Source organism: Alexandromys fortis, unplaced genomic scaffold (genome assembly GCF_014885135.2).
Source record: "Alexandromys fortis isolate MF-2015 unplaced genomic scaffold, M_Fortis_MF-2015_v1.1 scaffold_20, whole genome shotgun sequence".
NCBI lineage: Eukaryota > Metazoa > Chordata > Mammalia > Rodentia > Cricetidae > Alexandromys > Alexandromys fortis.
In genome coordinates this window covers 14,690,555-14,708,343 of record NW_026067903.1, presented here as the reverse complement: position 1 = coordinate 14,708,343, position 17,789 = coordinate 14,690,555, and the positions used below count along the sequence as shown (strand labels likewise).

At 40.4% G+C, this 17,789-nt stretch overlaps 1 protein-coding gene across 1 annotated transcript in view; it reads right to left on the bottom strand.

Annotated features, from left to right (window-relative positions):
• Positions 1-17,789, bottom strand: part of Adgrb3 (adhesion G protein-coupled receptor B3) — a 709,539-nt gene that overhangs the window by 3,284 nt on the left and 688,466 nt on the right. The window contains exons 28-29 of the mRNA XM_050134810.1: positions 13,289-13,324; positions 3,344-3,448 (exon numbers count right to left, since the gene is read on the bottom strand). Coding sequence (XP_049990767.1) covers positions 3,344-3,448; positions 13,289-13,324 — 141 coding nt within the window. The remainder of the gene's footprint in view (positions 1-3,343; positions 3,449-13,288; positions 13,325-17,789) is intronic.

Sequence of the window (17,789 nt, the reverse complement as noted above, 5' to 3'; positions counted from 1 at the left end):
TTCCCCATTTAAAAAATATGCTAATGGTTTGAGCACATAAACTAAAGTCACCAAGTTGAATTATTGGCAAAATATCTAGATACCAATTGCATAATGTTATTTCTCGGCATATGATCAACTGAATTTCCATGAAGTTCAGTATTAATTTATAAATTGGCTTTCTTACTCACTTCTATTATTATTCTGTGTCACTGCCGTCTTGACCCTGTCTCATCCTCATTCATCAATATGTAGTAGTCCTTTCAACCAGAAGTTACCAACCTGTCCTTCCTTGTGGAATGGTTGCAGCACTCAGCAGCCGAAGCAAACAGACCTGGTAGAAGGAGGCAGTGAGCTAGTGGCCAGTGGCCAGGGTCAATGCTCATAAGCAGCTCATCTTCCTGTATGGTGGGTCTGGAAATAGGGGTAGTGTATAAACTCTCCTAAGAGAAAGGGCCTCATATACTCCATGCCTCAAGTGATTGCTAAACTGTGAAATGGCTGAAAGGGATCATTTAATTCTACAGAGAAGGAGAGAGAGAGAGAGAGAGAGAGAGAGAGAGAGAGAGAGAGAGAGAGAGAGAACGCTACATAGGCTAGGAGAGGCTTCAATGGAGGCCTGACTATAATGATATGAAATCATGCGACCTGTAAAAGTTCCTGAGTTTATACTGTTGTTTGTCTTCTGAGTTCAAGCGCAGGAGGAGCAGGGAGTTAAAGGGAGTATTAAAGCCTAGTAATTACAGAACCACTGTAAGCCAACATACACAGAGCTCCCAAACACGCTAACTTGGTGTCGGGACACATCAGTAAGAGCAGTGCTAAGTGATCAAGAGAATTCACAACCATCCAAGCATGGCGGGCTACTTGAACACTCCCAACAGCCGATGGAGCCAGGAATGGCCTAAAGGTCCAGGAGGTTTAAGTTCCTCCATCTCTCTTTTCTAGTTTGTTCCTTCTCCATTACTGTCATCCTTTCTTTGCTTCCTTCATTGGCCAAGCTACTCTCATTTGGAGACAAAGCAAAAGAGAGGATGACTCTTCTAAATGGTCAGGAACCCTTAGAAGCTTCTTGAAGGAAAGGGGATCTTGACTAAATTGTGAAACCAGGAAGGGGAGAAGGGTTTCATCTTGGGATTGTCTAGAGCCACCCACTGCGTTGTTGGGTGTTGTATACATCTTCCTGCCTAGAAGTGAGAAAATGGACTAAATTATATTTTGGTGTCCTTTTGGTCCCACCTGTTATTGTTCTGTGAAACGGCCATCATTAGCAGGGGTGGGCAGCTGTTGTCCAACAGCAGCCTCAAGACAGAAAAACCGAGATTTCCTGAAAATGTCATTCACTTCCCAATTAGGCAGTTTTTCATTAGCAATGTATCCCTACAAATTATGTGACTGAATTAAGGATAATGAACTCAATTGCGTGTTTGTTATTAATCAGGGCTGAATAACGGATCTTTCTTTTCTATTCTTGGATATTTGGGACAATAGTCAAGCGGCAATAACGACTGCATCCTTCCCCGCTCCCAGATGGTAAATATTTATAAATCTCTTCTGGAAAAGGTGCCCCATTGCAGAGATGTGGTGTAATTAGCAGGCTATTTTGGTTGTTAGGAAACTGAGACACAGACATTTGTGCCATTAATGATTTAATACCCAGACCAGTTGTTGTCGTAATTTACACAACAAGGGGAAATTACAATCATATTATAGCAGTCAGTCAGCTGTAGCTGTTGCATAAGCCTTCCAGACTTGTAAACACAACCTCTACTTAAAAAAAAAATGATGTTTCGATGTTTCTTCATTTTATTGTCATGTTAGCTTTCAATATTCTGAAATGAGCAGCTAATGTGTTTAGTCTAATCTCAGTGGTGTCACTTTCCCTTGCTGCTAGCTGAAAGTTGAAGATTTCAAAATGGAGGAATAGAAAAGAATTGCAAAACATGCAATAGTATACATGTCTTCTATATGCCTGGCATTGTGTCAGAGTTGTTAAAACTTGACTGAGTTATTATTGCTGGGAAATAAACTCATACTTGTTATTTACCAGTAACTTACCGTGACCAGGAATGTATAAGTGCTGGGAGAAATGAAGGAAACTTATGAGGATATACATGTGTTTCATCCTTTGGTTTTTCATACACTAATTTTATTAGCCAGTTGGGCAGACTAAGACTCATAAGATGCATGTGGAGGAACCACTAAAAGATAATCAAACACCATGCTATTCATATATAGAGATTAGAATAATATAGATAAAGTAATATACATTATATCTTTCATCTATGAACCTCTATCTCTGTCTGTCTATCTATCTCTCATCTCTCTCATCTATCTATCTATCTATCTATCTATCTATCTATCTATCTATCTATCTATCTATCTATCATCTATCTATCTCTATATATCATCATCTACCTGCATCCATCTGTACATTGGTCATTTATTTATTGCCGTTTGGCAAAGAGCTACCCATGGGCTGCATTGCCTGGGCAAGGAGCACCACATATGAGCTGAAGAGCTTGTGGGAGGCAGCAGAGCTTGTCCACCTCAATGCCCTCACCCCTGCTTTCGGGATGTCACAAGAACTAAAGCAAATCCATACCATCCATTGCTACTTTCTGTGTCCCACATAAGTAGAGGAAGCCTTAGGAGCAAAGACGTGCAAGACTTGCTCAATCTCAGGTAGTTCATGGCTATGTTTTCAAGTAGTTGGAATTTCTAGAGTCCTGGCACAGTCCACTTACCGGTGAGGATGAAGCCTTCTCTGAAGCGATGACCGTGCCGTGTGCTGAGTCACGGCATAGAGTTAATTTCATGGAGTCCTCTACTTAGATGGCAGTGGTATGAATGAATGAGAAGGAAATGGTTACAACCAACAACCCAAGTTCCTGATATTGGCGTTGATCCAAAACTCTCATCCCTAAACAAATTTCTTTTTTATACCAGTATTATGTTTTGTGGCCTTAAAATGGCAGGCATTAGAATAACAATGGGAAAATTTAGCAAACAATTTGGCGATTTGAATTAACTGAATTTTAATTGGTGGGAAAATGGCCATATGAAACTGACCTGTCTTTTACATATAACTAATCCTAATTAAAGCTTATTAGGGAGAATCTTTGAAATTATAACAAAACACCTGAAGATTCTTGTCATTCCTTCTAAGTCTCCTGGTCACTTCCCAAGTGCATTTTGGGCTTATTAATTTTCCTATGTACACTAGGGTTTTTTTGGTTTTTTGTTTGTTGGTTGGTTTTGTTTGTTTGTTTTGTTTGTTTGTTTTATAGCTGTCCTGGAGGGTAAGGGGCACAGCTGGCCTCATGTGTGGCCCAGCCTGACTGTGGATGCAGAATATACTCACCATACTGCTTGTATTTGGTATGTCCCGAAATCTGTCCAAAGTCTGAAACTTCTGATTGAGTTCCTGAAACAACTCCATGTGTCTCTTCCTCGTGTGCATGACCTTCTGCAAGAGAGAACAGGGCGGCTTGCATTCCTAATGTGACTCACATGTTCTTAAAAGCTGTCTTGTACTAAGGGAAGCTAAACCAGGCAGGAGCCAGGAGTCCCCAAAGACACCACCTATGCAAATGACATGTCCCACATTTTTTCCTATTCCTATTTTGTTTTTCTGAGAAAGAAGGGCTTTTTCTTTCCTCTCACAAGATTACAAAAAAAAAAAAAATTCTAAGTTTCTTCTTCTCATGGGTGCATTAAGACACAGTCATCATTCTTGTGTAAAGATTTTCATCCCTTAAAGGTGAAGTCTGTTCTGCAAAAAAAATGTTGCAGCAATTTTAAAATGTTAAAAATTTGGACTTTGTGAAGCTCACGAGTTCTTGATGTTTGTCCTGGGAAATATTATGTCTTTATGTCTTACTTCTATAGACAGTGCAAACATAGCTTGCTGCACTAAAGGGGAGCATCATCCCAGGCCCCGCTGTTAATGCGACTCGTAGCTCTGAAGCGCCCGAAAGATGTGTGCGATCTAAGACCGTGCACTCTCCACGTGAATAACCGCTGAGCTTTGCAGAAGGGAAATCTGGCCCATAGGTTTCATATACTTGTTTACCAGATGGTGCAGTATCTTAGCAGTCACGGTTCGGAGCACACATTGTGTGGCCGATGAGCTATTAAAATCCCAGGTACAGTTACGTGCCTTTCTTTCAACTTCATTATAACCCAACAATGGGCTTGTAAGCAAAAATGATCTTGGGGCATTTGGGGCATTTGACTATTTTCCTATTATAAAACATTTAAAGGGCACTAGTAGAAAAGTCAGAGAATAAATTCTCTGTATTTACAGGTGCTGTTCTGCAGTGATGTTGATTTTCAAAAGTTACGAATCAGCATCTTGGTCACTCTCCAGGACTCTGCAGTTATGTTTAAGAGTCCACAGCATTTTAAAACCTAAACATCTGAACACCATTTGCTTGTGTGGTTTTAAGGAGGCTGTTAGGTCTTATGTCTGGGCTCTGATTTTAACTTTTGGCTCACTGCTCACTGTCTTAGCTAGCAAACATTTTCAGCTGTAAGGATTTGTTGAGAAAATAAATACATCTTTTGGGGTAAGATTGGCAACTCTTAGGGCTTTTTTGTTGTTGTTGTTATTGTTTTTTTTTCCTAAAAAAGATGCTTACAGAGGGGACAAACAGGGAGAAGGACAAATGGAAAGTTAAACCGAATCTTATTACAAAATTCCACCCCCTCTGCCGACTTCGGTTTCCTAACCTCAGGAGTAGGACCTGGGTAACTTGACTGTTGGGCTAGGGTCTTTTGTTTTCCCGCTGCCTTACACTCATGTGAGAGAATCCTGCCATTTTAAGACATGCAAAAACCAATTTCCATCTTGCTGCTGGAGCTCTAGGACTTGGCTGTTGAAGAATCAGGTGGTTGAGGATGAGAACACGGCAGCATGACTCATGATGGAACGTGAAACATAGCAAGCAATTACCGCGCCATTAACTTCCCATCCTTCTCAAAGAGAGTACACGAAAACAGGCTTGTGGGGTTCAGAGAGAAACACCAGGCAAACATAATTTGGCTAGTGATGGCTGATGGAGATTTATGAGAGTGAAGATTTGCATAAGCAACTTGGTGAAGGGATTCTGAGGACCACGTAGCTGGCAAGGTAATTCCGCGTATCCTGTGCTCAGTAGGCAAATAGTTCTATGAAGTACCAGGTCCTAAGACACTCATTGAATTATGGCCATGGGACACAGATAATGCTTCAAAAAACAGCTACATTTTCATAGTAATGAACATTTTTTCGCAGTCATTTTCTTCTGTGTAGGAGTGACGCCATACTAACATCACTTCCCTCAGAACATTTTACTGCACCGTTTAATGTATTCTGATGAATGCCTCACAGTGTGCTAAATGCTAGAGTAACAATGGCGAAAAAAATAAGGCTAAATTACTGCCTCCTATTATGTCAAAGTCTAATGAGAACACCAGAATTAATTGCATTGTAATCCCAATACATGGAAATTTGTGGCTGTGATTAAATACATGAGGATGCTATATAAATTAGGGAGGAACTATGGGGAATACAGATAAGACAATCTCCAAATATTTACAAGTTCGTATTTAAGTTAAAAATAATTAATTATGGTTCTGATTGTCTATATCTTCCCCTCTCTCACACTCTGTTTTGAGAACTCTGATTTCTAGCTCATTTTCCACCCATGCTCTTGAATCTCTTCTTGGTGAAACCATCCCTCTTCAAAGACAAGCACTGCATTGGCCTCAAGCTCCTGACACCAAAGGCGCAGCATTTTTGCTACAGGCATTTGATGACTGTGGTTCAGGCGGCTTCGTTTATCCTTTACCTTGTGAGCTGATTTTACTGTGTTTCGTGTGAGTTTTCTAGGCTCATGTTGCTAGCAATCAAATTTGCTACTCTTCCCTGGCCAAGAGCTAAATGGGTCCGTATCTTTCTAGCAGGAATCTTTCTGTGTGCGTTTGTGTCTTGTTCAAAGTCTTGTCATGATTCTTGCAACCGAATACCTTTGTTTTATAAAGAACGTTTGAAAAGCAAAGTCTACGTCAAGCGTCTCACTGGGAAACTTGATACCTTACCAGATTGGAGGGTTTATGGATATGGTCTGTTTGAAGGAGCAGCACTTGATTCTGAATTTGATGGGCTTTATTTAAAAAAAAAAAATCAGATTGGTTGGACACATTAAAAATATACAATGGAAAATATAAAGGTATGGTGGCTGCCAGTGCTATATAAACAGAGATCATTTTGAATATTTCACATAGTTCCATGAGAGGTATTCTAATAATAAAGCTAAAATACCCTGCAATAAATAGGGAGGGAAATGACAATTTGGATGCTGAAATATAGAGCCTTTCCTACTTGCAAAAATTAGTTGCAAATATATTCTCTTGCCAAATGATCATTCTGAATTGAAGCGGCCACCATGGTACTGCCAGAAACACCATAGCAATAATAGCCTGCATTCTGGAAGAGCTATCAATTATAGCTGCAGTAAACAGCTCCCATCTCTGACCCAGTCTCAGCTTGGCTTTCCCTACATCATTCCTTCTTTTTCATTGTCTCAGTACGTCTTTCTACCTTCATTGTGAATGAGAGAGGTTCCTTCAATAAGAATGCCAGCTTTACAAGAGGATGTTGAAGAATTTCTATCCAGTGATGCTCTGGGCTGGAAACTTAGCTACACTTTCAGCTTTTACAAAATATTAAGGGTTTCTTCCCTTTTCCTGCTTCAGAAACTTTTCATTTGTAGCATTTATACTTTTGGTGATCTTAGACACTTTGGTAGATTTTTTTCATGCTTATACAATTCATCAGTCCATTTTAATGGCTCTTCCCAGATCGTGGCTAACCTAAGGCTTTGTGTAGTTCTTTCTTTCTTTTATGACTTAAATATCCTGTTTTTCAAAGAAACCAACTTCTTAGAAAAACTCAATTTTTACTTCAGTTTTTGAAAATCTTAAAACGAGGGTAAAACTCTAACATGTATTTAACATGTACTTTCTATGTAAAAGCACAAAAATACAGTGTTTGGCAATATCTTCAGAATTTAGTTGCTTTCATCATATTTCACTGCAAATACTGTAGGAGTGTTTTTCAATAAAAATCAGTGCATCGTAATATTTCTTTCCACTCAGATTAATATCATTTAACATTGTTTTGAAAGATTCATGAACCTCTATCCAAGATGATCGCCAGTCTAACCACATGTATATGCTCTCCCAAGCAGCTTGGTTCTTTATTTCTTTTTCATTTTTCATTAAAAAACATTTAACAGAAACAGCAACGACAAACAACACCACCACCAACAAGACCTCTGAGTGTCAGAAACTCAGTTTACACTTTTATAACAAAAGAAATGCACCCTTTGGGACCTGTCAGTAATTGATATTAGAGAAATAGCGATGTGTTAACAAGCGCACTTGTAATAACTTGGAAATTTTTTAAAACTGAGATTATAAGGTTGCCTGATGTCTTAAACACGTACTATATCTTAAGAATTCTTGAAGACCCTTTAAATTCTTAGACTATGCCAAGTCTGATAGCTCTAGACCTGTGGAAATTCCATTAATTTCAAGTTTCATGGCCTGAAGTAGGAATTCCAGTCTCCCTGTGGTTGCAGCTTCAGCAATGAGGCCTACCTGCTAGGGCTGTCATGAAGATTTTACAAAGGATGTAGAATACTTGACATATGACCACATAGACAAGAGCCACCTATGATGAGGCGGCCAGTATTTTCTTCCTAATGCCTCACAGTAACTCTGGGAGGCAGCAGCCATGACCTCTACTTCATTGGCTAGGATGCTGAAGCTGAAGGAGGCAGTTTGCTCTTGCAAGAGTGCATGTTTCTATCTTAGATGTATTCCAGAGATTCCGAAAGCATCCTGCTAGAGACTGCTGAGGGTCTTAAATTATGCTCTGTTCAGATGGGAGAAGAGAGAACTAGGAGGGTTTCTGCATCCTCCATAGCAGGCCCTACCTCTCCAGATATTGAGTAGCTGAAACTATTTTGCAGCGCTGCAATGATGTTTCTAAAGTGGGCACTCATGGTTCTCCCTCAGGACACCTCCTAGCTGGTGATCTCTTCCTCTATGCATCCTTGGCACGGAACACACTGTCTGGTACTCAGGAGCCGCTTAGTGAATGTTAGCTGAATGAATGAAATCAATGGGATGGCATGGGCACATCAGCAAGGGTGATCCCTGCATCATGGAAAACTACTATAAATTTTATCATCTCCTCCCATTAAAGACATTTCTCTATTGGAAGGAATATTTACTTTAAAATTTTAAAATTATTTTCATATTGTGTGCACATATGTGTGTCTGCGTGAGGGTATGTGTGTATAACTACAGGTGCCTGCTGTGGTCAGAAGCATTGACTCCCCCCATTCTCCAGTACTGGAGCTCTAGGTGTTTGTGAGCCATGGGTGCTGAGGCTCAAGTAGCACTTGTGCTAATGACTCTAGGCAGGAGCCCTGTCTTCTCATTCTCATCCTGTTAGGCATTTCTACCCTCTCCGTAAGTGGTTTTGAGGAGCTGACAGTGGCTTTGCAATGAACTGGTGATTTTCGCTTTCCAATTCAGAAGTGTGAATCACAGAGCTGTGTTTGAACTACAGAGAAAAAGCCTCAGATATAAAAAGAAGATGTACTGGTACGTATGGATTCTTAACCCTGATGGGAATTGTTAGGAGATGTCAGACACTCTTCGTTCACCTTAGAGCACAGGGCTGGAGAACCTGTGCTCACACGAACTAGAAACACGTTCGGTGAGTCACCATTTCCAGCCTTCGAATTTTATAGACCTACATTGCTATTGTCCATATCCATCTGTAGCTTTGTTCATTAGTGCTCTGTTCATTCACTCTCGCGAGAGCGGCCTTTGGAAAATGATCTTTAGAGAATGCCAATACTCATATTGACTTTTAAAAGAGGTGCAGGTTGAAGGGGTTAAGCCTGTTGCTAGAGGATGGTGATTTATGGTCCGTTACCAGGTCAGAGTATCAATACATTCACAAGATGGAAGCTGCATCCTGGAATTTTGCCCATATCTGGCTCCAAATATGTGATGATTTGGACAAAAACATACTTTGGTTTTCATATAAACTGTACAGAGGGTATATATAAGAAAACCGAACAAGTTATACATTTTGTCATTGCCCCTCAAGAGTAGGCTTGCTTATAAGTGCATGATTTTGAAACAGTTTAAATTTAATCATATGGAAGAGATGGATACAGTCTAGGATTAAATTGCTCAAATTGCTTGCCCTCCAAACGTGTCCTAAAAAATACGCCCTGATTGCTTAATGGATTGTACCTGCTGTAGGGGGTCAGGGACAAAGCAGGGAGGAACCTGTTTTGAACGAGACAGTTTTTGAAATAATATGCCTTATATATTTAGAAATTAATATAAGCTACATGTTATAGCTTAGCCTTGTTTCTAATGATATCAAATTATTCTAAATGACTCTCTCTAACATGCCCCTAATTCTTCCAATAAAAGTCAAGCCCTGTGAAGAATGGCTCCATTATCCAACATCTCAGTCTGTCCTCACTCCCTGCTCATGACCATTGATGAAATTCATGGATTTGGTGGCTCTGTGGGGTTTCTCTGAACCTTCAGAGAAACATCCTAAGATATTTTAAAGAATACATTATTCAAGTGGAGGAATGAAACAAGGTTTCTGATTGTGTTTTTGGGAAGAGAAGACTTTAAAAAAATCTCTCTCTATTTTTAACATGGAACAGATATTATTATTCATTACAGTGTTATTGAGGTTATTTGTAATTGTGTTTCTAGGAATTCCTTGAGCTTTGTCTCCTCCACTAATACCAGCTTTAGCTGCTTGATTCTGAGAATCACTTTAGGCACCTCCACACCAACGTCACACTGGAACTCATCCTAACCAGATGTCTATTCTTTTTCTTGGTTCTGTTCCCCATACATATAAAAATGCAAGCCCATAATGTAGGCATCTTTGTCCTGCCTTTCCATACCCCATTCAGTTATTGACCAGACTTCACAGGTTCCACCTGTCATGGTCAGTTCTTCATTCCCTTCCTAGGTTAGCCACTTTAACTGATATTTCAATCTTCTTGTTTTACCCTATCAATCTATTCAGAATATTACCAATAAAGTCACCTTTAAATTATTTTCCGGATAGTAACAAGTTACTCCCTACTAGTAAACAAATAAAAAGGCTAAACAAAATTCAGTCAGACAGGCTTAGCAGCACGTTAGGTAAGAACTTCTTTTGGAGGTGTAAGATTTTAAGGTACACTGTTTATTTCTTTTCCATCGACCTTTGTTTAAGAGAATTCTGGCTATTGTTTTGTGAACGTGCCACACTTTAGCCAATCTCCCTGCAGTCTCTTCCCTCTGGAGTTTCAACCTGCCCTTCCCATATTCGGGTTATGTTTGATGTGCCCATCTGTGCAATCCAGAGAGGAAACTTCTGAAGTGCTGCCTCCGTACTTGCTTGCTTAGTATACTAGTTTTTGCCTTAACTCATGTTTCATTCAAAAGCTTTTTTGTTAAAGCAAACACCATTGAAAATCAGCTGGAATTTAAATCATTCATTCACTCATTCCACAAAGAAACATAATGAGTGTTCAGTGTATATCAGGATCCCCGCTGAAGGTGGAACACAAACCAAGGAATATGTCGCATAACATAGAAATAGCGTTATCATATTTTCTGTATACTTCCCAGAGAGCAAGAATTATTAGTCTTTCTCTGTTTTATAGCTCGTCTGCCTTTTGGGTTATTAGTGCAGGAATGCAGTATGATCCTGGAGGCTGTCAGTCTGAAAAAAATCTTTTCTCCACCTATAGTAGCCAACCATTTTCAGAAGTTATTATTTTTTACCGTCGTACAACAATTAGATCTCAGCATGACGTTTTCAATCAAAATTTGTGTTTGCTTTCCTCCCTCATTTCACTCCTGATCTCCTTCCCCCTGTGTATCTGCCTGCTTTCCTATGCCAAGTGTCTCCGTGTGACACCTAATCTCCCCTATTGTGGTCCTCTATTTAGTGTCGTCATCTATACCGTCACACCCCCTTATTTACATGCATAAAAATATTAAAAGTTAGAATGTGCATATATTTTTTCTTAAAAATGTGTTTTTTCTTAAAAAACTCTTCCTGAGTCACCTCCCTTAATGTAATATTTTCCAGATCCATCCATTTTATTCCGAATTTCATTCCTCCTTATGACTTAATTTTATTAAGAAATTCCATTGTGTGTATGCACCCCACTTCCATTCCTGTGTGGACGGATATAGAGTCTATATCCATTTCCTTGCTCATATGAACAATGTGACAGTAAACATGGGACAAAGAGGGCTTTGGATGTATGCCTAGGAGTGGTGTAGCTGGCTCAGGCTGTAGGTCTGTTTTAAATTTTTTTGAAGAAGTCCTCATGTAATAGCGAATGATCAATAAGGGAAAAGTGATGTCTGAGTATTCCCCCGCCCCAAGCTTCACCTCCTGCGGTAACCATGCGATGATGATAGTAGTCAAAGAGGTGAGGAAATGGCACAGTTCTATGCTGCAGATATCTTCGCTAACACTACGGTTCTATGTTTGGAATACTAGGCATAGCATCTGCTTGCTAGCGGTTGCCATAGAGAATAGAAGGAAAAAAAGAGCAATTTTCTCCTAACGTTCTCAGTGACACAGTGTGGTTTAATTTGTTCCCAGTTTTGTTCAGACCATATAACCCTGGCTGGCCTGGAAATTTCTATGTGGTTCAAGTTGGCCTTGATCTTACACAGATTCACCTCCCGAGTGCTAGGATTTCATCTCCCTGTTTGGTTTTGCTATTACCTAACTTGTTGGCTGTGGTTAGGCTTGATGTTAGATCTAGGTTTTTACTGTGTCTTGTCATGGAGGTCTAGTGAGTTCACTCTTTTGGAATAACATAATGGATTATTACTTTCAGGACTACACACACACACACATACACACACAAATTTATGTAGCTACAAGAAAGGTGATGCTGTACACAACATATACAAACCATATGCAAACAGATACAGTTTGCTTCTTTATTCCTTTGATACCTAGAGGGCTAACACAGTATTTTTCCCATAAAGGACACAAAAGACTCAAATGTGGAGACTGATAAATATTTTTTCTTATGAATTTGGTACTTTTTGGTTAAAATTTTAGGCTTCAGTGAAATACAGATTTTGTGCTAGGTGACTATGATGGAGCTGCCTAGATATTTGTGATTTAAGCATTGAAGCTGGATTCTTTATCATTATTTTGTGGCATATACCTCGAGTTACTACTAAACAACATTTTCCTGGGGCAGCATCCTTCACCATAGTGACAGATACAACCACTAAGGCACACATTGATGTGTGCTGTACGCTGTAGAAACACAACGCCTACTCACACAAATGAAAAGATTGAATCAAAAGTTTCCATATTCCAGGAGGCACCTATAATTTTGGAGATATCAGTTAAAATATTGAGTTCTGTGTATGCGTCACAAGGGTACAAATATGCTGGAGAAATTTATCATATATTATACCCAATTATGTCAGCGGGCTATGAATCACATCCAATTATCAAGATGCATAAGTGCATTTATGTGATACTTAACATTAATTTTGCGCTGAGCACAGGCTGCATAGACAGCATCATTTTAGTGACTTCCAACATCACTATCACGGCATCAATATAAATTCAATGCAAATTGGAAAATGAAAATCTCCATCTTGTTTATATCTGTGAAAAGACATCTACTAAACACAGGCATGCACTGAATCAACACTAGCTATTGGGAGAAACAGAGTTTGAATGTACCACAGAGAATCTCAGGACAGGAACCACTGCACAATACAGGCCAGTCTCGGACTAAGCATTGCTGGCCAGCCAGTGCATTCCCTTGGGATTCCCACAGGTGGGCATTGAAGTCAAACTGGACCAAAATGGCTTATGTTAAAAAAGAAAACAAACAAACAAAACCCCAGGAAATTGGCATTCCTATTTCACAATCAACAGGTTTGACCAGTTAACTTCTAACTATAAGTTGTCTACTTTTACCTATTATAAAGTAGACCTTTACTTGTCTAGAAAATGTCCTTAGAGGAGTAACTAGAAGTCTAAACCATTTACTTCCAACCATGTAGAGAGGAAGGATCCTAATTTCAGAGCCCTGACTTCCTGAAATAATGATTACACAATGGCAATACCATATCCACAGAGCTACAAACGGTGCTGCGCTTGAGTAGTTACAAATCAATCTTGAGTTAAATAATTAAAATTATAAAGCAATTCATGGGGACTTACCTCAAAGTCAAGGTCGGAATACCGTGATTTTCTTCTCTGTTTGTTTTTAGAAGAAGGAGAAAAGCAACAAAGTTATGTTTAGTCAGTTAAACCAATAGAAGTCATTACATTCTATGAAAACAATCGCACTTGCTCTTCACCTTATGCCATTTCATTAAGATTACTTTTCTGATTCCGAAATTTTCCATCTACATGTTTTTGTCACCCCGAACTTCCTTGAAAAATTGAAGGCTAGAGAAACACAGACATTTTCCACCGTGAGTTCTGACATCAGTTGTCAGTCAGTAAAGCTGCGTCTCGGGAACATTCCATCTGCCTTCAGTCTTGAAAGAGACGCTAGTTTTAGCAAAAACCACTTTGCAGGCATGGGGGATTAGAAGTTGTATCAGAAAAATAATCTAGGAACGTTGACACCTCCCACCAACCGATAGCCAGCTTATTTTTTTAAACAGGCTCTTGTAATGTTGCTCAGGCTCTTCTCGGCACTTTGGGTTTATCTTGCCTCAGCTTCTGGGGTGCCGAGACCTCACCCTCATGTCAAGCAAACTCTGTCTGCCTGCCTGTCTAAGTTCTGAAGCTCCTAATGTCAGTCTTGTACAAACTTCTCAGAATGAGATCATCTCCTCTCCTAGTCCTTCTTGTTGCTAGTTCTTAAGAGCCAGACAATATATATATATATTTTTTTTAATTCCGATTTCGTCAAACCACTGCTATTCCACACCCTAACACCGTGTCTGGCAGTGTTTCTCTCTGACTCTAAATCTGTTAAACAACATCCAAAATCGAGTTACAGATACTCGGGCATTGATGAGATAAAGCAATTAGGCAGTGGGCTTGATAAAATCAGGAAATATGATTAAAACAGAATGAAAGCAGGCCCCTGTGAGGATGCGGCTTTCGTGATTATTAATATGGGGGGCAGTATTTTTAGCATCTGCTCCAGGGACCCACCAGTTCTTAAAATGGATGAGCTGTAGAGGGAGAGGCCTGTAAATGTCTAAAAAGATCCCCGCATTTCTAGAGAACAAAGCAAATCTCTGCCGTGCTTTTTCTTTAAGTGGACTCCCCGCCTCTCCTTGAAGGGGGCGAGGAAGAAGCATAAGGGAGATATGCAAACCCTTTGGGCAGGTTCCGTTTTGTTTTTTGTTTTTTCCCTACTCCCAGCTCAATCCCCAAAACCTTAAAGTCACTAGCTTCTCAGGCTTCCGTCCCCCTGCGGATTCATGGCAGCTCTAGTTGCTGTTATGACTGTTGCTCGCTAGGAAAGACAAGAAAAGGACTCGTGAAACGCGATTTTCTGCAGCTAGCGCTCTAATTGTCATTAGAAAACCAGACCCTCCTGTGCAGCCTACCCTCAGGAGCACGTGTCAGCAGACAGAAGGGCTAAAGGAGGAAAGAGGGACCGTTCGGATGCCGTCTCATTGGGGTGGAGCTGCTGAGCGCCAGGGAATCCACTATGAATAACGGGGAGAGAGCAGGAAGGGACACGCCTTATTGAAATGGAAACTCAAACACGAATGCTCTCTTATTTCTTCCCTGTCTCCATCAGCATGCTACCTTCATGCTGGTGACATCCCTGGGAGAGGAAGGGGTGTGAGAACATCTCTAAACAGATCTGGCTCTGCACTGCCCTTTGCGGCAGTCTGCGAGACTGAGCGTCAGGGCTTCCATTCTTGGCTCCTAGGGACGCTGGCTCTTCACAGCACTGTGATTCAGCAAGGCACTTTTTTTTTCTTTAATAAACATGTGTTAAGCAAAACTCTTTATAATACAGAAAATCTAGGCATGAAAACATTTAGTTAAAAGCAGTTATTATGAAACATTAGTCAGGAGCTTCGCATTCCTTCTGAAAATGAACCGGTGGAATCTTGCAAAAGAGGTTCAGCCAGCTAGAAGGAGAGAGCCTTCTGCTGCATGCTCCGAGGGCCTCTCTGCTGCCAAAGGTGAAAACGGCCATATGTTACCGCATTTGTTTCGGATCACAAGGCACTGCTGCCTAGGAACTGGAGATTTCGGTGCAGGCATGCTGCAAAAGGCTCCATGCTGTAGGAACTAAAGGGAACGACGGGAACCTAAAGAACCCAGCACCAGATTCCAGCCTAGAATCCCAAGGCCGCCTATGTCTACACGCCCCAGGGAAAGGGAAACAGATGTTCCTACAAACGGCACTCTCCTTCTCTCTTTTCTCCTATTCAATTTCATTAAAATTCGAGCCAAACAAAGGGCATAGCAAGTCTGGCAGTCTCCAAGATTAGATGAAGGCATGAGCAAATGAATCACACAGATTTTAATCCAAACCCGGTGGGGTGGTGGGGAATGGTTACTACATCAATCAGGGAGGTTAAAAGATCAGCTAGTATGGGGAATGTGTCAGGTGTTTTAAGTCCAAAGGGAAAAAAGGGGCGCATGCCTATTCACGTCCCCCTAAAACTGAGTGCTTCAACCTTGTGCATCTTATAAAGTGATTTCACATTTGAACATGATAACCACTCTGTGGAACTGTCGGAAAATAGTGTTATTTTATGAATGAGTGTAACTGAGAAGCAGTAGTTTGACCCAGAAGGTAATCAAGTGAACAGTGCTGAAAACTGAGGTCTGATTATAAGTCCAGTGTTTTCCATGTGAGGTCTCTCCCTAGCTCAGATATACAGAATGAGAGCTGACCAACAAGATGTCTGGGCTATTTTGCATACTGTTCTGGAACTGAGCAAAAGTCACAGTGTGTTAGGGTAAAATCAAACCAAAATAAAAAAATTATGTGATATCATTCTTCTAGACCAGTTATGAGCAATGCTACAATAAGAAACAGATGTGACACTTGCTGCTGAAAAGGTCAGTTATCTATGTGTCGGGCCCTGACACATTGGCTGTCCAAGGGGGGAACCAGAAAAATACCAACCAATTTTGTTTCTGTGTGTGTCTACCCCGTGTGCATATAGGTGCAATGTTTGGGAAAGTCTTTCAAGGCTGAAGTTTGCTGAGACTGTGATTCACCTCTGTGCTTACTCCAATGTTCCTCTGAGCCTTGTAGAATGCTGCTGTAAGGCATGAGAATGGCTAGAAATATTGACTGTGTTTGTATTTCTATTCACATGTGTGTACACATGTTCCTGTGTGTGTACACATGTGTGTGTGTGGGGGGGTAGAAGACCTCAGGTGTCGCTCAGATACTGTCCATCCTCTGTTTGTTTGTTTTCTGTCTTCCCAGTGTTGGGGTTATAAACATGTGACGCTGTGCCTGGCTTTTTTTTTTTTTAGGTGGGTGCCAGGGACTGAAATGGAGTCATCATGATCACAATGCAAGTACTTTCCTAACTGACACATGCCCTCAGCTCTGACCATACATCTAAACAAAGAGAATCAACCAAGTATTCGACCCACAGGATAGTTTTTGGGGGAGGGGGAGAAGGGTGGGAGGAGGGGGAGGGAAATGGGAGGCTGGGAGGAGGCGGAAACTTTTTTTTTCTTTTCCTTTTCTCAATAAAAAAAGAAAAAAAATAATTTGATAACTAAAAAAAAATTACATGTAAAATTAAAGCAAGCCGATGTGATGTGACGTTAAATTTTGGTGAAGATACGAGTCTCCCTGCCTACAAAGCCTACATTTCGAGGGAACTTAAACCTCATCCTTCTTTCGGATGGGGTTTCCTTTTTTGCAGTCCTCCACTCAGAACTCATCCCAACTGCGTTATGCTTTTAACACTCCATTAAAATTCTTGTCAAAGGCCTTTAATGAGCTCCATTTGGACAAACAGCAAGGTCAATTTTCCACCCTCGTCTCCCTGGACTTTCAGAAGCTGGAGAAAGTTAATCACTTTTTCATTAAAGCTCTCATCAGCTCTCGGCTTTTTCTTTCCCCCCTTTTTTTCTTCTTTCAGTTACTATGGCTCCTTTTGAAATCGCCTTTTGCTGGCTGTTTCCTATGCCTGGTCTTTCTAAATGTGGAGCTCCTGAGATCTGTTCCGTCCTGTATGCTCTCCTGGATGACATGGCTTACCCCTTAGGTTTTAATACTACCTTCCAATAGGCAAATATCCTTTTTTACATGGTCGTTCTTATCACAGATAATACTAATAACTAGTCAACCAAGACAAAGTCTCAGAACTGTCCCTCCTATACACATACCCCTCATCTTCCGTATTAAATCCACTCCTGGATTGTGTATTTGATCTCTGAAATGTACCTACCTGTCTGTCCCCTCTTTTGCCACCTACACGCTTGCCTCGTTAGTCCTATTTAATCAGAAGTGTAGCCTTAGCATTTGGAAGAGGATATGTCACAACAGCTTGTGGCTGCCAAATTCTTGACGAGTGATTGGAGGAGTGTAATATGACAGCCCCAGAGCTTAAACTCATGTGACCTTTGTTTTATTGTTACAGTCTTAAAGAAGGATCTGGATAACCAAGTGACCTACACACAGAGTAGACTGGCAACGGAAAGAGTCAGAACAATTGATTGGGAAAGCATTTTTTTTTTTTTTTTTTTTTTTTTTTTTTTTTTT